Source organism: Arvicola amphibius, chromosome 8 (assembly GCF_903992535.2).
Source record: "Arvicola amphibius chromosome 8, mArvAmp1.2, whole genome shotgun sequence".
Classification (NCBI taxonomy): Eukaryota; Metazoa; Chordata; class Mammalia; order Rodentia; family Cricetidae; genus Arvicola; species Arvicola amphibius.
This window is the reverse complement of record NC_052054.1, coordinates 116,154,603-116,174,702: the sequence shown is the minus strand read 5'-3', so window position 1 is coordinate 116,174,702 and position 20,100 is coordinate 116,154,603. Positions and strand designations below refer to the sequence as shown.

At 48.2% G+C, this 20,100-nt stretch overlaps 1 protein-coding gene across 3 annotated transcripts; it reads right to left on the bottom strand.

Annotated features, from left to right (window-relative positions):
* Positions 1–504: 504 nt before the first annotated feature.
* Positions 505–10,298, bottom strand: LOC119820612 (aspartyl aminopeptidase). 3 transcript variants are annotated; one of them, XM_038339115.1, is made up of 15 exons: positions 10,170–10,298; positions 9,487–9,580; positions 9,316–9,404; positions 9,108–9,221; positions 8,734–8,859; positions 8,436–8,566; positions 8,147–8,222; positions 7,926–8,033; positions 7,024–7,101; positions 5,718–5,801; positions 4,600–4,760; positions 4,200–4,239; positions 3,999–4,100; positions 1,278–1,445; positions 505–650 (listed from the first exon to the last, which is right to left on the bottom strand). In XM_038339115.1, the coding sequence occupies exons 1-15, from the start codon at positions 10,173–10,175 to the stop codon at positions 600–602; spliced, it is 1,428 nt and encodes a 475-aa protein (XP_038195043.1). In that variant the 5' UTR covers positions 10,176–10,298; the 3' UTR covers positions 505–599. The 3 variants fall into 3 exon arrangements, with proteins under 3 accessions (XP_038195043.1, XP_038195042.1, XP_038195044.1); XM_038339114.1 differs by lacking the exon at positions 10,170–10,298 and adding an exon at positions 9,996–10,163; XM_038339116.1 differs by lacking the exon at positions 10,170–10,298 and adding an exon at positions 9,711–9,729.
* Between the last annotated feature and the right edge of the window lie 9,802 nt (positions 10,299–20,100).

Below are 20,100 nucleotides of genomic sequence, written 5' to 3'. Positions count from 1 at the left end.
CTAGATCAAAATCACAATGAATGAAAATGCTTTGGGAAGTGGGAAGCTGGGGCTGGAGGGATGGCTCAGTGTTTACTTATGTGTTACTCTTGCAGAGGGCCTGGGTTCAGTTCTCAGCATTCACATGGCGATTCATAACTGGTTACAGAAGAACCAGGGCTTCTTCTGGTCTCGTGCGCGCGCGCACACACACACACACACACACACACACACACACACACACACACACACAAAACACTCATACACATAAAATAAATCTAAAACCATAAAAAAGGAGTGGTGTGAAGTCCCTATAAATATGAGCTTCTGATACAGGTGAGATGCAAGGAGGGACAACCGAACAGTACTTACCTGAATTTTAAGTACACGTACATTCAATTTCTTAATTTTATTTCTAGGAATTTATTCTTTACTGCACTCCAACCTTCACCTCTGCTCTGATTCCAGAGGCTCAGGTCAGGCTCAATTCCCCACCATGCAGCTTCTGAAGAAGCACAACAGAGCTGGGTGAAAATCCACTTTAATAATCTAGCTTCAGCTAAACTGAGACCTCCCCTTCGGTCCCAGGGCTGAGAGAAGACAGGCCTCGCCAAGAGGGCTCAGTCCACTAAGAGGTTGCGGCTGACAGAGGGGAACAGCTCAAAGAAACCCTGAAACGAGAAGCAATGGAACTAGGAGTTAGCGATGACCAGATGACAGTGCCCGACCACTCGCCTCCCGTCACCTTCAGTTCTAGGCTCTATTACTATAGCGTTGAGGGTCTACGCTTAATGTCTTCTCGCCCCTCAGCCCGTTCCTAGACAACCTTTCTGAGGTCATGAAAATGGGGACTGGTGTGGCTTGTGTAAGTGTCCTTGAAGGTCCATGTGTTAAAGGCTTGCTCACTAGCCTGTGGCATTATTGGGAGGTAGTGCAACCGTTAAGATGTGGGGCCTGAAGGGAAGAAGTTAGGTCACTCAGGATAAAGCAAACTCTTAAGGGGACACTGGATCCTCCCCCCGCACAACCCTCACTGACAATCTCAGGGGAGCAGATTCCTCTACCACATGTTCTTGCCATGACACTCTGCTTTATCACAGGGCTTAAGGATTAACAAGCCAACTGACCGTGAAATAAAGTCTCTAAAACTGTGAGCCAAAACCCTGACTTCTTATAGACTGTTCATATCACTTATTTTGTCGAGTGATGGGACGCTGATCCAAGGAGCATCATAGCCAACAGCCCCAGCAACAGGGCTAGCCATTTAATGATGGAGGGGAGGGTCAGGTGGGAGTTACCTTGAAAAGGGTGAGGCTCTGGAGAACTCCAGTGGTACAGGCTGTCTCCCGAATAGAGTGCATGGCCAGCTGGGGGCTACCTAAGTCCAGCACCCGAAGCCCCAGTCGAGAAGCCAAGATAGGTCCAATGGTGGTACCACAGGGGGAGTCGTTCCGGACCATGAGGTCCTGAAGAGAAGAGGAGAGGCCATAAGCTAAACACCAGGTATGCCCATTAAGATCAAGGAAGAAGCTACCCCAGGGACACAGGCGGGAAGATGATCTAGTTCTATGTCTTCAAGCATTTAAAAACATTGTTTTGTTACTGTCACACCCAGCCTGAACCCTCAATAAACAAAGAAAAACACTCAGCAGCTTTCAGGTTTTATAAAACACTGCTGGGCTGGGGTGTGGTTCATTTGGTTGAGTGCTTGCCTAGCACGAGTGAAGCCCTGGATTTGATCCCCTGCAGTGCACACTTAGGCATGGAGGTGCATACTTGTAATTCCAAGACTTGGGATGTGGAGAAGGGATCAGGAGTTTAAGGGTATATTCTACTACACAATGAGTTTGAAGCTGGCACGAGCTACATAAGACCCTACCTTAAAAAACAAGGAAATCATAATATGATGCTAGATTCTAAGATTCCTTTTTTAAAGTATAAAACAGAACTATAAAATATAAGCCATTTTTTGTCCAATGGAAATTACAATATTAACTCATGATTTAAAAAAAAAAAAAGGTTTTTTCTAGTTGCCAAATCTAAGAACAAAAGTGAAAATATGAGGTTGAAATTTCTTACTGTGCCCAAAAGCAAGGTAACTTTTCAGAGTCCTGTCGCAGGGCATAGGAAAGAACTCACTGGCCAAAGGCATGACAATGACAACTTGAGCATCTCATAATAATTCTGTGAACGGCACTCAATCAATGAACATTCATAATTTGATAGTAATAAGTGAAAAGCAAAGAAACTAATTTATAATGACATTTAGGATAAAACTCAACCTTGAAAAAGGTTATTGAAGAGAAAGTAAACAATTATCTTGTTGTCTTGTTAGGAATGATCTTTCAAAATTTTAAGTGTGTGGCATGCACATGCTGTGGCACACATGTCAGAGGACAACTTACAGGCATGAGCTCTCGTCTTCCACAATGTGGGTCTTACATAGCAAACTCAGGTTGCCAGGCTTTGTGGCAGGAGATTTTACCCACTAGGCTATTTTGCTGGCCCAAGAATCAACTTACGGTAACTAATCAGCCTGGATGATGGGGGGCAGGTTCTACCTCACAGAATGGGAAGGTTGAAAGAATGGGTGGGAGAAGGTGTATCAGTAAATTCTAATGCAATTGCTGACTAAGCAAGGATTATCAATTAGTGTTAAAAAGGGGGCTCACTGCTTGTACAGCATCTGTCTAGTCAGTGTATGAAAAGAGGTAACAAATATATCCAGTGATTTAATTTTACAAAATTTAAAATAAATGCACAGGAAGAATCGGGAAGAATATGTAAAACTCTGGTGATACTCTTTTTTGGAGACATGGTCTCAACTATGTATCCCTGGCTGGTCTGGAACTCACTTTGTAGATCAGGATCAGACTCACAGAGATCCACCTGCCTCTGCCTGAGGAGTGGAGTGCTGGGATTAAAGGTGTGCGTAAGCCCTTTTTTAAAGAGAGTCTCATGTAGCTCAGGCTGGCTTTGAACTTGCTATGTGGCTGAGGATGATCCTCCTGTCTCCATTTTCTATGTGCCAGGGTTACAAATGTGTGCTACCATACCTGGTTCAAATTTTATTTTTTCATTTCTATTTGTCTTTTCTAAAGTATATATGCCATGGTTCTGCTGTAAGCTATTAGGGAAAAGCCTACAATGTCCTCATACCTTAGAATATAAATGTTCTTCTAGGGCCTCAGAAGCAAACTGGCCTGGGTGAGCATCCTCTCTTATCCTGCCTGCTCTCAGCTCTGCCTTCTCTCTCACTACCAGGCTAACTCATTCTCATTCCCCCTGTGGATCTTCCTATCTGTTCCCTCTGGCTGAGATGTTCTTCCTCTGGACCTTCCCAGAGTCCTTCTTTCTCAGTGCTAGCTCTCACTTCCTCCCATAGTCCTCTCTGTGAGTAGAATGATCTGGCATTACATGGGGCAAGATGGAGACAACGAAGCAAAAACAGCCCTTGTCTAGTCCTGCCTCCACTAGAACTTGTGTGCTGTCTGTTACTGGAGCACTGTGGGCCAAATTCCTGATGTAGGAATATATGTCCACACAGTGTGACAGGACAGTGATGGGTGATTTCATAATCAGAGGAAAAGTGAGCAGTTGTGGTTCTAGGCTCTCCAGTCCTCAATATTCCTTCTGGGTTGGGGTATAAGATGCAGGGAAAGTAAATGTTAAGAGGAAAACAGAAAGGATTAACCTAGGTGGCAAGAGTAAGCCTTACAAAAATCAGTAGTGCAGGGTTCATTATCACTTATTATTATTATTATTATTATATTATTATTATTATCATTATTCACTTTACAGATGGGAACACTAACACTTAGACAGCTTAGCAAACTAGGCTAAAGTCAGCACAACAAAAGCAGCAATGTAGCTAGCTCTGCACCCAAAGCCCTGATCTCACTTACTGGGACTCCCTCCACTGAAGCCCACCTACTGTGCTCCCCACTCATGGAGCACAGCAGTTTATGTCTTCATCCTGCTCCCTCCACCAAGCCTTCCCAGAAAAGATATATACTCACCTGCAGGGGCACCCCAACTTGGCTGGCCACCTCTCGAATCAGAGCCTCTGACACTGCGTTAGAGGCATAGCGCTGCTTGCTGTTCACCTTGATCACAGGACCCTGGGAAACGTCAAGCAGGAGTAGAGATGACATGTGACCCAGGGGGAACCACATCGGCCAGGCTCAGCCAGGCCACCACATCCTTAAAAGCTTCTTTACCTTATGGAATAAGGGCCGGTGGTTTTCTTCATGCTTGTCCCTGTAGGAGGTAGGAAAGGTCAGCACAGCACACTGTAGTGGAGGCCTGTCAACATCCACTCCCCTCCAAGGCAGATAGCACTAATGGGTTATAGCTTTCTTTCCCACCCAACCCTGCAGGTCCTCATGGCATTCAAAACAAACATTTAGGCAGATTCTAGCCACAAAAGGAAACAAGGTATCTAACACACATACCAGGCTTAGGCAACACGTGACTTTCACTAAGTCTGGCCTAGAACAATCAAAAGGAAGACGCCCAAACCTCCCAGGAGATGAAGAAAGAGACAGGGCCAGGAATCAGCCTGTAAGTGGGCTATGCTTGGGTCTCTAGCAGTGAGTACTGTCTGGTAGGAAGACTCACGCATAGTTTGGGTGCACAGCATGGGCCATGTCTGCACTGATCATGAAGGACTTAGGTATGGCTTCCTCGAAGGCGGTCAGACGCTGAGGTGTGGCTGAGATGCGCCGCAGTACCAGCTCCGTCAGCAGAGACTGTGCTCCTTGGGCACTTTCTGACCCCACCTGGGGATGGCACAGGTTTTACTCTGGGAATCAGGACATGGGTCTGGACATAGAGGTCAGTAAGAGGAGCCCAGTGTTGAGAATGACCCAGGATCCTCCTGAATCACATGGTGGAATTGGTATCCTTAGAAACTTTCCTATGCCCACCCAGTCATTACTATCATCTGATGACAGCGGACTGGGTCCAGACCAATTCCCAGTCATTTACAGTCTAGAAATAGAACTTACTGATGGAATTTCCACACTGGTCCCCAACACTTACATCTAGGGCTCAGCAGGTACCACAGCACCCTGGGTAATTTCCCTTGATGTATGTGACCGAGACTGTTAACTATCCATGATATCTTCATAACAGAAGACCCAAGCCATAGCTACACAACTACCCAGCTAGAGCCATCATTCCAAGTCTTCTCTGCAGCTAAATGTGGTCACACTAAGTTCTGTGAATGTAAGTAATAATGAATTTCATTTCTGGACCACACTCTTGAAGACACAGGCATCTAGTCTCTTTGCCCGCTCCCTTATTGCTGACTAGATGTAGACAAGATAACCAGAGATGGAATAGCCAAACACCCAGAACAACAGACCAAAGACCTATCCCAACTGCTAACTGCTCCTAGGGAGTAATATGAGAGAGAACTATCTGTCAAGCTCCACGACAGCAGCTCGGGTTGCAGCCAAACACACAGCTGAGGACCCACTATGTGCCAAGCTACAGACCCGAAAGGATGGTCTGTGTAGTGCTCCTGTCCTTGGGGTAGGGATGTAGCAAGGAGCACAGAGAAAAAGGGGTATGGAGTTAGAGCCAGAAGGGAACAACATGTGCCACAGAAGCACCAGCAGCTCTCCTGTCCCCATGTGTAGGGCCTCTAGAATGGCCCTGACTCACTCTGAGTGTCTCTGAGGTAGTTACTGAAGACTCCAGAGAGGGACCTCTGCCCAGAGCCCTCCACGTACCTCTTCATTGTCGTAGAGTGTGATCATGCGCACATGTGGCTCCCTGGCCAGGGAGGAAGGGGATGCACAGGAATCAATCAAAGCCTGGATGGGAAGAAGACAAGGTCATCATCCCTGCCCTTTGTTTCTTACAACTTAGTCTGCTAGTACCTGGGAGTGGCATGCTGTCCTGCCAGTGAAGAGGGCTGGGTGCTATGTGACAATGGTCTTGTACTCTGTCATTTATATTGTATTGCTTTAATAAAATGCTGATTGGCCAGTAGCCAGGCAGAAGTATAGGCAGGGCAACCAGAACAGGAGATTTCTGGGAAGAGGAAAGAGTCTGTAGTCGACACAGAAGAAGCAAGATGAGAATGACTCGCTGATAAAAGGTACCAAACCACATGGCTGACACAGACAACAATTATGGGTTAATGCAGGATGTAAGAGTTAATAAGAAGCCTGAGGTAACAGGCCTACCAGCTTATGATTAATGTAGACCTCTGTGTGTTTCTTTGGGACTGAACGGCTGCACACCTCTGTCAACAGCTGGGCTTTCAGTAACCTTTCTCTTAGGCACTGCCTGGCAGTGGAGGACTTTTCTAATGGGATAGGTGATCCATTCACTGGGCACTTGGCTCCCATACCTTCCCTTGCAGAAGGCAGGACAATGCTGAAGACAGAAAAAAGATGCAAATCCTGGGAAGACGATTATGAAGACCATGCAAACTGATGGGCTTCATTAACAACAGCTCTAGAGATGGCCATGAACCTAGCAGACAGGGGCCCCAGGTCTACAGTAACTACCCAAAGCCCATCTTCAACCATAAGCTAGGCAGGGAAAGGCAAGGTAAAAGGCAGAGGAAGGGTAAAAGGTAGAAGGCTGAGGAATGGCCTGATTAGGGTAGAGAGGAAGTGGAGAATAAGAAGGTGAGCAGGAGGTACAGACTGTCCTGTGAGGTCCCAAGGAACACAAAGAAAGCTGAGAGGAGACTTAAGTCAGAGGCAGACTGAGGGACGCAGAAGGAAGTGAGAGATGCTGGTGTTCATGGTGGCAAGGACTTTCTTTTCAGGCGGAGGTTGTTAATCTAGGGAAAATAGCAGACTGGGATATGAGAAGACATCATGGCACACCTGTTAGCTTTCCTATACCTCAGCTCCTGGTCCCAGACCAGCACAGAAATAGTGATGCCAAGGCCGCAGCATTTGGGCCCTTCCCAGCACCAGCCGGGTGAAGGCCTGGTTAAGTAGCCATCTCTCCCCATCTCAACTCCAAACTCCCCACCCCTCATGGGCGGGTGCTGCCTGGAGTGCTCGGGCTCCTCACCTGCAGGGCGCAGAAGCAGCTGTGCAGATTGTCCAGTCGAGGAGCAAAGATGAACTCTTCATAGGCTCCACCCAGGACCTAGAAAGACAGGACCAACACCCTGACCCAAGCGCCCAGGCCCCGCACCCATTTCACCGTTCCCAAGGGCCAGAGCAACTACTCCTGACTGTGGGCTTAGGAAACTTCTTGCTGTTCAGCTGAGAATGAAGGCCAGGAAAGGGTGACCTACAGCATCTACCAGTGGGGGCACACACCTCTAACACCAGCACTCTGGAGGCAGAGGCAGGCAGATCTCTGAGTTCAAGGTCAGCCTGGTCTACGGAGCAAGTTCCTGGATAGCCTGGGCTACACAGAGAAACCCTGTCTCAAAAACCAAAACAAAACAATACGCTAAGTAAAAGAAAGAAACCAGCTAACACAAACTTAGGATTAAGATTTAGCAGTTCTCTACATTAACAGCTAAGAGGCATTAGGCCTCTTGCTCTCAGAGGCTCAGAGCTAGTGTAGGTCAAAGCAGACAGGACCCACTTCACATCTCACACCTTCTGAGGATCCAGCCCCCCTAACAATGAGAGCTCCAAGGCTCAGATTTCTGCTTCTGCCCCCTTCCCTAGAGAACGATCTGGATTCCTGGCTTTGTTCTCAAAGGTTCAGTCCTAGGGCACCAGCACTTCTACCTGTCCATTGAGTTGCAGGATCCGAAAGGTCCCCACACCCTAATCAAGTTCCCATAGGTAGGTCTTGGGGGGAAATGTCTGCTTATCTGGGAACTACTGAAAGCAAAATCTCCAAGGAAGAATAAGAAGGAGACTAACAGAGGGGCTAAGCACTTCAGGGGCTATGCTGTAGTTGGCTGGGACCCTGGAGGACCCCACCCACAGCACCCTAGAGCCACTCCTTACTGCAGGCTGAGTGTCTGCCAGGCACAGCTCCATCTCCACGATGTTCTCAGGACTCAGTCCCAGGTGGGTACAGAGCAAGGACATGAGGACTGAGTGGTGCCGTTCATCCTGTAAGGCAGAAGATGCTAGGCTAGAAGGAGGGCCTGCTCATCCCTTTGCCCTTCCTAGGGGACCTGTCTGTTTCCACTCTGCCCCCTCCCAGGAGCAAGGGAGCTTCTTACAGCAGCGCTGAGAGGTCCAGGCTCAGGAGTCCCTTTCTCCAGCTCTTCCTGAACTGCTGTGGCGAGAATAGGCACTCTGTGGGGAAATAGGTTGAGAGAAGGGAGTGAGGTAGCTGTGAACTTAGGCCTCTCCTTGTCCTTCAATTTCCAGTCCACTCCCCACGTGTACAGAAACTAGGTTCCAAAAGTGGAACTTGACCATAGCCATTAAGGGTGGTCTTCTGGGTCCCAATGGGACCTCTGTCACCTCATGCCATATCCCACCCCTCAGCCCTTGGTATAGACTCACAGGTGCGTCTCTGTGTTGGGCCCAAAGTTCTCATTGATATTTCTCTGCAAGTGGATGGCCAGATGCGGGATGCGCAGAATGGGTCGCTCCACATGTACAAGCCTCTGCTCCAGGCGACCTGAGGTAGGGCACTGTGGCGAACAGGCCAGGTCAGAACTGGGCACCTCCCGAATCCAACTGATAACCAAGTCCCCCCCTTCCCATGGGGCCACTTCACTGGTACCCTGAAGGAATGTGACATTCAATCTTCCAGCTGCTGAAGTGAGAACCTCCCCAGTTCCTAGGCCCTCTATACCACCTTGATAATGACTCGTCCAGCCAAGGTCAGGTCCCGGTCAAACCACGTGCTCCAGATCCCACCACCGTACGTCTCCACACCAACCTGGTGGAAGCCCACCTGGCTTCGTTTAGATTTGCGTTTCACCTGAGCATAGAGATGAGAAGAGAACGTCTGGATGACAATATCTGGGGGTGAGACTCAGACGACTGTCAAGTTATACAGAGCAAACATCGCTTGGCTGACTGTGAAAAGTGTCTGTGAGGAGAGCATGGGGCAGTCTTGCATCCTTCCTGCACCTGGGGATAGGGCGTTCCAAACCGCACCTTCTCAATTTCTTCATTCCACACTGTCCCCGCACCTCCCTTCAGGCCAGCAGAGCCCTAACTCCTTACCCGGAGGCAGGGACTGTCCGTGTGAGCCCCAATGAGGCTGAAGCCATTGCCAGGAACATACTGGCCCCCCACAGCAAAAGCAATGATGGAGGAGGAGTTTCTGGTTAAGAAGTACTGGAGAAGAGAGAGGAAAGACAGGGGTGTGAGTTGCTTAATCACGTGGAACACAGGAATTTGAAACAGCCTCTGCCTCCAAACGGTCCAGTACCTTGTTTTCTGGTAAGATATCCCAGCCCTCTGTTTCCTTGAGTTCACGGAAGCCAGCCTGAAGGAGACGGCTGCGGCACTCAGCCACGACTGTAGAGAAAGGGTTCTCTCATAGAGATGGAAGTTGGTCAGGTCACTCCCACTCCTAGCCTCCCTAACCCAGGACACCTACCGTGGAAAGGAGAGGGACTCCGGTTCACGAACTTGAGAAGCTCCCTGGCTGTGGCCTGGATGGCCTCTTTCCGGGCCCTGCCGTTCATGGCCACCTACGGGAGGAAGGGGCGCTCAAGCCTGGGATCACGCTTTTCACCCGAGTTCTGAGTGTGCAAAGCCCCCAGAAATGAGAGCTCCGAGGCTCGGATCTCTGCTTCCGCCGCCTCTTTCCTAGAGACAAACCCGGATTCCTGGCTCGACCGCTCGCTCGGCGCTCAAAGGTTCAGCCCCAGGGCATCAGGACTGTCACCCAGTTCCGCCCCTCGGGCTACAGGATCCAAAGGGCCCGCCCTCTAAACGCTACCCCATGCCCCGCCCCGCCCCGCCCCGCCCCGCCCCGCCCCGCCCCGCCCCGCCCCGCCGGGAAATCCCGATTCGAACTGAAACTCCAGCTCCGGAGCGGCCTTCAAATCTGAAAACGCCACTAGCCGGCGCGCCACCATCTCCCGAACCAAAGCACTGCTTCACCTGTCCTCCCACCAAGTCAGTCATCGGACACCCTTTCCGGCCCCGGGAAGGTCAGGTCACCGCGGAGGGGTTTCAATTTGACTTTGAAACCGGAGTACGCCCGGCTCAGCGCTGCGTTAAGCTAAGCTCCGCCAGGGCACGCGGCCCGTGGTCGAGCTGGCGGCGGCCACCCACCTGCATGGCCCCACCACCTTCTTCTCGAGGGGTCGGACTTCGGCCCGCCCCTGCCTCTCCGCTCCTCCCTCCCCGATCAGGCCTCGCCCTCGCCGAGCTGCGTGCTCCGCCTCTCGCCAGGCCGCACCGGGTCTCCGCCTCTACCAGGCCTCGCCCCGCCCCCGCGGCGCCGCGAGCTCCGCCCCTGTCAGGCCGCGGTCGGGGTCCGCCCAGTTCCCGTCAGGCCTCGTTCTAACCACGCGGACCGCTCCGCTCCAGTCAGGCCGCGCCCCGCCCGCGCTACTCCGCGAGCTCCGCCCCTGTCAGGACGCGTTCCGGTTCCGCTCCCGCCTCTCGTGCCGCCTTCCCCAATCAGGACGCCTTCTAACCACGTGGACTACTCATCCCCAGTCAGGCCGCGCCCCGCCCCCAATGCCCCACTAGCTCCGCCCCGTCAGGCCTACCCCCTCCAGGCCCCGCCCCCGCTGCGCCTCTAGCTCCGCCCCGTCAGCTCTGCCTTGGCAGGCCCCGCCCCTACCAGGCATCTAGTCCCGCCCCCCATAGGGCGGAGTCCTATTGGCGCTGGCCGCTCCGCCCTTCCTTTGTCAGCTGCATTGAAGCTCCTGGAGCATCCTAGACAGCGCCGCCCACTGCGGCAGCAGCGCCCTCTAGCGCCCCGGCGGTGTTAGCACAGCCGTTGACCTGTTGGTCCCAGAGGTATGATAAAGAGGGCTCCCTACAACCACCTCTATAACAAGAGCAACGTGGTTATTAATGTTCATAGGGCATCGTGAACTTATGTTATGATAAACGTGTTACGGCGTCAGATTCTCACAGTTTTCTTATCCGTATGATTTTACTGTCAGCATTTTATAGATGAACTAACAAAATGAGATTACCTGTCCCTAGTTACAAATAGCACAGCTGGGCTTTGGACTCCATGAATTCGTTTGCAGAAGCCTGAAACAACTGCTACCGGCTTCATAGGTTTTTCTATCGTTCTTGGTTAAATGTTATGCTGTTCTGTAGGTCTCTGAGGGACACAGAAGTCAGTGACCTAGTCACTATCACACGGCTGTTTAGGTGGCCCGGGGATTTGACTTTGATATCCATGCTTTTTTTCTTTCTTTTAGGCAGGGTCTCATTCTAGTTCAGGCTTTTCTGGAACTGACTATGTACTCCAGGCTGGCCTCAAATCCATGGCCATCCTGCCTCAACCTCCCAGTTGTTGGGGTTACAGGCATGAGCCACCACCATCAGCTGTTTCTACATCTTAAAATGATAGGAAAGAAAAAAAGCAGATTCCATATATTCATGGAGGCAATTCCAATATTTTATTTCCAAATCAACGGTGTTGTGTAGCATTCTTAAAACTCAAATATCTGCTTAGCTGCAGCGATTAAGCAGGACTTCTAGTGGCTCCTAGGTGAAAAGCACAGCCCAACTACTAAGGGTTTAAGAATCTTTCCAGGTACCAGTGTGGCGATTTCTCAGAAAATTAGGAAACAACCTTCTTTAAAACCCAGCAATACCACTTTTGGGTATATATCCAAAGGATGCTCAACCGTGCCACAAGGACATGTGCTCAACTATGTTCATAGCAGCTTTGTTTGTCATAGCCAGAACCTGGAAACAACCTAAATGCCCCTCGAATGAAGAATGGATAAGGAAAATGTGGTAATTTACACATGGAGTACTACACAGTAGAAAAAATAACGACATCTTGCAAGCAAATGGATGGAGCTAGAAAACATCATATTGAGTGAGGTAACCCAGACCCAGAAAGACAATTGTCATATGTGCTCACTCATAAGTGGTTTTTAAACATAAAGGAAAACCAGCCCACAAATCACAATCCCAGAGAACCTAGACAACAATGAGAACACAAAGAGAGACATACAAGAATCTAATTTACATGGGAAGTAGAAAAAGACAAGATCTCTTGAGTAAATTGGGAGCATGGGGACCATGGGCGAGGGTGAGAAGGGGAGAGGCAAGGAGGGGAGCAGAGAAAAATGTAGAACTCAATAAAATCAATTAAAAAAAGAATCTTTCCAGGGCCTCTGGGGACATCTGCCACTTATTCACTTGGGATGGGAAATCGGGGATTGGGAAAGATTCCAGAACCCTCCTTTCACCTTTGCTGCAGACTGGGTAGTGTCAAGATCCATTCAGTTGGTGACAGGCTACATCTGTGTAATTCCTTCACTATTCTTTGGATATCATTGGGCCCCTACTGATTTGTACAATTAGTATCTGTTGATAGTTATAGAAGTAGTATTATGTATGAAGACCATTGCTGAGTGAGAAAGAAGCTCTCGTCTCTTCTCTAAGAGTCTGGTCCCTTGGGGGAGGGAATACATTCTAAACTGCTGAGATCTGAAACAGCATATAGTCAGTTCTCCATGTGAATTCTGCATTCTTGAATCCCCAAATCCAAGTATTTGGGGATGAGTTCTGTATATTAGTCAAGCAGAAACTGTAAACATATTTTTAAAATATATATAAGAACAAGAAATACTATTAAGCTGCTAGGCATGAACACATGAAAGACCATATCTCACATCACCCAAGGAAATGCAAGCTTAAAATAATGTGCCATTTTCAATTGGTAAGATTAGCAAAAATGGAAATGGTTGGCAATGGTAAGAATTGAAAAAGGCTTGGGGCAATACTTGTCTTTATAGTCAATGTTCTGCAATGTAAATATTCCATATGGCTGCTTTCAAGCTATGAACATGATGTCACTGAACACAGACTTAGGAAGAAGTGTGCAGAAACAAGCCACTGTGTGTGTTCCTGCCAGACAGATGCATTGGACATAAATAACCTCTACAGCAGAAATTTTAAAAATGCAGTAAAAATAGTTGAAATCTGATGGTTTTAAATTTTTATTATATAATTATACATCTATATACAATAATGTTTTTAATGATTGCCGCATTTAACAACAGGATCACCAAATTCTTGGGAATTTGACAATCATTTCTCATGAACTGGTCTAGCTCACTGTTCCACCCACACTTAACATCTTTGCTATAAAAAGTACTATCATAAGCCACCAGATTGGGCCACAAGGGTTTGTTTATAGACTAGGAGCCCCTTATGGGTAGACCAAGCTAAAATTGCTGGGGCTTGAGAGATTCTCATACCAGGAACAAAATAAGGCAGGAGGGATTCGTTTCCAAGGAAAATCTTTGTCCCATCAAGTGCTCTCAGTGAGTCCCCAGAGTCTTCCTAGATGTCAACAAGAGCTTGACACTCGCATGCTCTTGAAATCTTGAAAACAAAACCCTGGAATCTTCCAGTTTCGCTGGCTCCGAGTTAACCTACAAGTCGCTAATTTGGGAGCTCACGCAGCTGAGCTGTACTGCCTTTCCCACGTCTTTGCTGTGACACCCCTGACTTAGGGTTGTGACAACAGTTGCTCAGGTTACTTTGCAAAACCTCAAACCTTTTGCTGGAAGCATGGACTCTTCACGTGAGCCTCAGAGCTCTGCTTCATGACTTAAATGGGACAGAAGTGTTGGCAGGTCTTTCATGTTGTGTCCGTCCTGTTGTGTTTGAAACCTTAGGTCAGATTTGATGACCTGAGTTCCATCCTGGAGCCTCTAAGGTGGAAGGAGAGAACGGATTCCTGGAAGTTGTCATCTGTCCTCATGTTTGCCATGACATGAGCAAGTCTACACTCACACACTTACACAAGTCCCTCCCTCTTCCTCTCCCTCCCTCTCTCTCCCTTCCTCCCTCCCTTCCCCCATCTCTCTCACACACACAGACACAAATACACAAACTTTAAAGTTGTCTAAGACTGAAATACAGGATTAGCTCAGCCTGCTGCCATTAGAGCATCCTGACCTTGTCCTCTCTGCACTGCTCAAGCACCTGTACTTCCTCAGTCTTATCAGAAGGTTCAGACCAAATCCTGGGGTCAGGACATTTATGTGACAATGAGTAAGTCAGTGGTTCCTGGGTTGTCACCACAGATTAGCCTGCAAGCCACAAGGCCAGAAAGTGTGTGCACAAGGAGGAAAAGATCTTTTGAAACCTTTCCCATGACCAATGGGCAATTACTAAACCTTAATCCATCCCAGAAAATCAATGAAAGTTTGCTGCTTGCTTCTGTTCAGCGAACAGCAGCCTGATGTCCCTTTCAATCACTGCTCAGCATGCTCCTTTGGCTCACACTGAAGTTGGCTGACTCAGTCTGAAATTATAATAAAGACACCTTGCTTGCCTGTCTTGTCCATAATGTGTAATTTGGTATCCCTCTAGCCCTCATTTTTGAGACAGGGTATCACCAACTAACCAAGGCTGCTCTTGGATTCATATGTAAACCATGATAGCTTCCAACTCACAGTGATCCTCCTGCCTCAGCCTCCCAGCCCTGGGATTATAAGACTTGGTCCTATTTCTACTGTTTCTGTACCATAGGATCTCCACCATCTGGTATCAGGTTAACCCACATGATTAGTATATGATCAGTATATGGGAAGTTTCTAGAAATGGAGAAAATCAGAGCTTACTACCAGACCCACGACGTTACTATTTTATTTTATTTCACTCTATTTTTAGAGCCGGGACTAAGCCTGGGTTGTCACGAATACTAGATGAGCACACTCCACCACTGAGCTCACTCCCCGCCGTATTTTACTGTTGCTGTTGAGACAGTGTCTGACTATGGGACTCACGCTGGCCTGGTAGCCACTGTGTAAACCAGGCTGGACTTGAACTCTCCGTTCTTCTGTCTCAGCTTCCTGGGTACTGGGGCTGTGAGTGTGCACATCCATGATGAGCTTAGACTGTCTGAATGAACATTCCAGTTTAAGGTGCAGGGTTTCAGAGTTCTGTGCCGCAGAAACCAAAACAACTCCTTAGGCCAATCCTTATGTATTATCACCTGGAAAGTGGCTTCAAATTACACTGCTGAATAAAAAGAAGAATTTCTACAGTGTTTACTAGGCAAATAAATACATTTAGGTACAATGATACACCATGAACTCAATTTCTAGGAAAGTGTATGTCTGTACACGCAAACAGGTCTGGAAGGAGAGCAGTCACCTATGGATAAGGGATTCTAAATATGGGTGTGAGGTTGGCATGAACACAAGACAGGATGACTGCAAGACCCAGAAGTTTCTGCCCTCCGTCTTCTGCGCAAACCCTCCTCGCCAGCACTAGCTGGTGTTTCTAACGTTACCATTATTCATTCTTGATTTTGATTTAACAACTATTAAAGTGCAGATACCTAGGGGTTGGCCTAGCAATCAGTTCTACAGCTCATTGGGAGTTGGTAGGATATGATGGTTCTTTCTAGCCCATCAACTCTTAGAGGAGCCGCCTTAGCCATAACAAGTCCCATGATGTCGAGGGTGATTTGCAACTTGGGACAGCGAGCGATACCGTAAGGAAGAGGGTGTTCGTGTCTGTCTGTGAATCCTGCCTATCTGCTAAAATGAGTATAGTGACGGGCTCAATGAGATGATTTGATTCATATTGATGCCAACACAGGGGAATCTCACTGGTGGCAAACACATTGTTCCAGTGAAGAAATCATTTGCTTCAGGATAATATGATAGGAACTTGCATAGCCAGGTACAAATTGTCTTCCCACAGGGTTGCTGGGTGGCGGACAGTTTAGTTTCATACACAGGACTTCTGCTCAAGGCTCTTCTTCCATTCAGTACTCAGTTGAGAACTACAGATCCTGGATATCCTGAGGAGAGTAATTAACTCAGGGATGATAATTTTGAATCAATTATGTTCTGGGGGGAGACATAAACATTACTTTTATTTTTAGTAATATAAATCCCCCCACCCCAGTTTTTATGTGTATGGGTATTTGGCCTGTGGTGCCAGAGGAGGTCAGAAGAGGGCATCGGATCCACTGGAACTGGATATGGGACCTGTCATGTGGCTACTGAGCACTGAACCCTGGTCCTCTGGAAGAGCGGTAAGTGCTCTCAACCATTGAACCATCTCTCCACACCCAGAATGTTTCTTTTGATATGAATATTTGAAGTGAAAAAAGAAAACCTGGCCAGATGCTGGTGGCGGCGCACACCTTTAATCTCAGCACTCAGGAAGCAGAGACAGGTGGATCTCTGAGCTCAAGGCCAGCCTGGTCTACAGAATGAGTTCCAGGACAGCCAGGGCTACCCAGATAAACCCTGTCTCAAAAAGGGGAGGGGGGAAAGAAGGAAGAAAGAAAAGAAAAAGAAAAGATGGAGATGAAGTAGGGAATCATTCAGAAAAATGGGACAAGACTCCAGTCATCTTTCATCTGCACTAGGACCAAGGAGCACACATCCTGCCTGGTCCGCTCTTCTGATGTCTTCCTGATCTTCCCTTGTGTGGGCATCCACACACACACACACACACACACACACACACACACACACACACGCAAGGACCTAGACCTCTGGGATCTGTTTACTTTCTAAACAAAGCTCTCTCTCTCTCTCTCTCTCTCTCTCTCTCTCTCTCACACACACACACACACACACACACACACACACACACACACAAAACTATGATGGCACCCGGAGGCCCACCTGCTCACTGGAGGTGTCTGTCTGCACCACAGCACCCACACAGCTGGAGAAACCCACAGCCATGCTGATGGCTCTCACTTAAAATCCATTAGCCTTCAAGGGGTTCTTTGTCCTGCTCAGAGTTCCTGCCTACCAGACTTCCCAGGAGTTCCTTCTCCCCTTTCCCTAGAGGATGGTTCCATCCAATGTCCCGCCCTTTGCTGCTGATTTTACTATGGAAACAGAAGACTTGTTCTTGTTTTGGGGCTGGGGCATCTGTGCTTCTCCGTAAGTCACCCACCTGCATACAAGGTTCCCCTTCCTTCCTTCCTTCCTTCCTTCCTTCCTTCCTTCCTTCCTTCCTTCCTTCCTCCCTCCCTCCCTTCCTTCCTTCCTTCCTATCTTTCCTACTTTTATATGTGCTTTTTTTTTTTTTACTTTTTTGTGTCTGTCTGTATGTATGTATGGTACGTGTGTGTGGGTGTACGTGTGTACAAATGAGTGCGGGTGACACATGTACAGATGCACGTACACACATATGCAGAGACGGGAGGGTGATATCGGTTATCTTCCTCCATCATTGAAGTGTGATCGCTCACTGAGCCTGGAGCTCACCAATTAGGCTAATCTAGCTGGCCAGCTTGCCCCAGGGATGCCCTGTCTCTGCTTCCAGAGCTCTGGGATTGCAGGAAATCTACTATGATAGCGGGACCGTTTTATATTTGTGCTGGGGATCTGAACTCCAGCCCTCAGACTTGCACGGCGAGTGCCTTAGCCTCTGAGCCACCCCTCCATCCTGCTTCCTACTTTCTTCAGAGTAAGGCCTTACTTCCTCTTCCTGTCAGTGGCCTGAGGTGACCTGTGAAACTGGTTCGCTATTCTCTTGACCCCGAAACCCTACAAAATCATGTAAATCAAGGTTCAAATCTTCATGTTCACTTGAAGAACCCCTTGAGACTGCCCAGGCCATCAAGGGTATGTGTATCCAAAAAGCCACCAAGTATCTGAAGATGTTACTTAAAGAGACAGTGTGTTGTTCTCTGAGCGGGTGTGGTGGCACACACCTTCAGCATTCAGAAGGCAAAGGCAAGCAGAGCTCTTTGAGCTGAAGATCTACATGGTCCACACAGTGAGTTCCAGAAAGGCCAGGATGACATAGAGAGTCTCTGCCTAAAAAAACCAAAATCAACAAACAAAAACAAACAAAAAAACAAAATCAACAAACAAAAGTTGTCCTCTGACCTCTGCAAGTGAGAGAGCAAGTGCACAATAAATAAATACATTTTATAAAAATTAAAACAAAATTAGGGGCTGGAGAGATGGCTCAGAGGTTAAGAGCATTACTTGCTCTTCCAAAGGTCCTGAGTTCAATTCCCAGCAACCACATGGTGGCTCACAACCATCTGTAGTGGGGTCTGGTGCCCTCTTCTGGCCTGCAGGCATACACACAGACAGAATATTGTATACATAATAAATAAATAAATAAATAAAATATTTTTAAAAAAATTAAAACAAAATTAATCATTTCGGCTGCTACATACCTGTAATTCCAGCTACTCAGGAGGCTGAAGCAGGAGGATCACAAGCCGAGTGCCAACCTGGACAATTTAGTCTGACCCTGTCTCTAAATAAATAAATAAGATGAGGACTATAGCTCTGTGTACCACAGGCAAATAAACTACAATAAGGGCTGAAGCGAAGACACAGTGGATGAAGACACTTGCTGCCCAGCTTCCATCCTGTTCTGTCTCTGGGGCTCAGAGAGGAGGGAGAGAGCCGATTCTGCAAGCTGTCCTCTGACCCCCACACTAGCGCCGTGGCAAGAGCACACTCACACACATAGACGTGCATGAGTAAAATAAAAATGGCGCTGGAGGGATGGCTCAGTGGTTCAGAGCACTGATTACTCTTGCAGAGGGCCCCAGTTCAACATGGTGGCTCACAACCATCTATAACTCCAGTTCCAGAAGATCTGAGGCCCTATTGTAGCCTCCTAGGGTACTGCATGCCCGTAGTACATAGACATGCCCACAGGCAAAACACCCATATATATAAAATAAAAATACATCTTTTTAATAAACACAAACAATTCACCACCCGCTTCTCGCTTTCCTTCAATGCTGGCTGTACTCTTTTGTTTTGTTTTTTTTTTTTTTTTTTTTTGGTTTTTCGAGACAGGGTTTCTCTGTGGCTTTGGAGCCTGTCCTGGAACTAGCTCTTGTAGACCAGGCTGGTCTCGAACTCACAGAGATCCGCCTGCCTCTGCCTCCCGAGTGCTGGGATTAAAGGCGTGCGCCACCACCGCCCGGCTGGCTGTACTCTTTTGTTCGCTTCTGAGTCAATCTATTTTGAAAAGAGTTATTGAGACTCCTGTTTCAACTATCCCTCATTCAGTTGCAAGCTCTCTGGAGTAACATCTCACCTTAATTAGTCCATCAATACGTCTCTTGTCAAGGTAAAAAGCAACCAGCACGAAGCAGAATCCAGTGGTCAATTTTCAGTCCTCACCCTACTTGACCCACAGGCCACATCTGCCAGTTACCTTCTGCCCCTCTTGGTCCTCACCCTACTTGACCCACAGGTCACATCTGCCAGTTACCTTCTGCCCCTCTTGGAAACTCTCAGCCCTTGGCTCCCAGGTGACTTACTTACCCTGCTGACTGACCATTCCTTCCCCCCCTCCCAACTCTTTCCAGTCTTCTCAACTTCAAGGGGAAGCCTGCGGTGGTGTGGATGAAAATGGGCCCCAGACTCATATATTTCTATCCTTGTTCCCCAGTTGATGAACTGTTTGGAAAGGATTAGGGGGCGTGGCTTTGTTGGAGGAGGTGTGTCAGGAGGTCACGAGGAGTGAGTTTTGTGGTTTCCAAAGCCCAGGGCCAGCCCCAATGTCTCATTCTCTCTGCCTGATGCCTATGGATCGGGATGTAAAGCTTTCAGCTATTTCTCCAACACCATAGATGCCGACTGCTGTGCTCTCTGCAATGATGACAGCCGACCAACCCTCTGCAGCTGTAAGCCATCCTTCCTTTTATAAGAATCGCTTCGGTCATGGTGTCTCTCCACAGCAATAGAACGTTGACTAAGACAAAACCTTAGGCCCAGCTCTTAAAACCCACACCCTCTCACCCCTTGCCTCATCTGTTCCAATCTCGTGACTTTAATTAGTGTCTACACCTTGACAGTCCCCAGACTTAACCCTCTCTATCCCAGATGCTTCATCTTCCAACCTGCATCTCTAGTGGGAATCTCCAGTCTCACATGTCTGAATCCAAGTTCTGAGTTCCCCTAAAATGACTCCGCCTGTTCTTTCTGCCTGTTCTTTCTTTCACTGTAGCATGGCTATTTCTCCTGGGCTTCACCAGCCCTGGAGCAGAACACCGTGGTAACCTACAGGAGGCTGAAGCCTGCAGTCATGC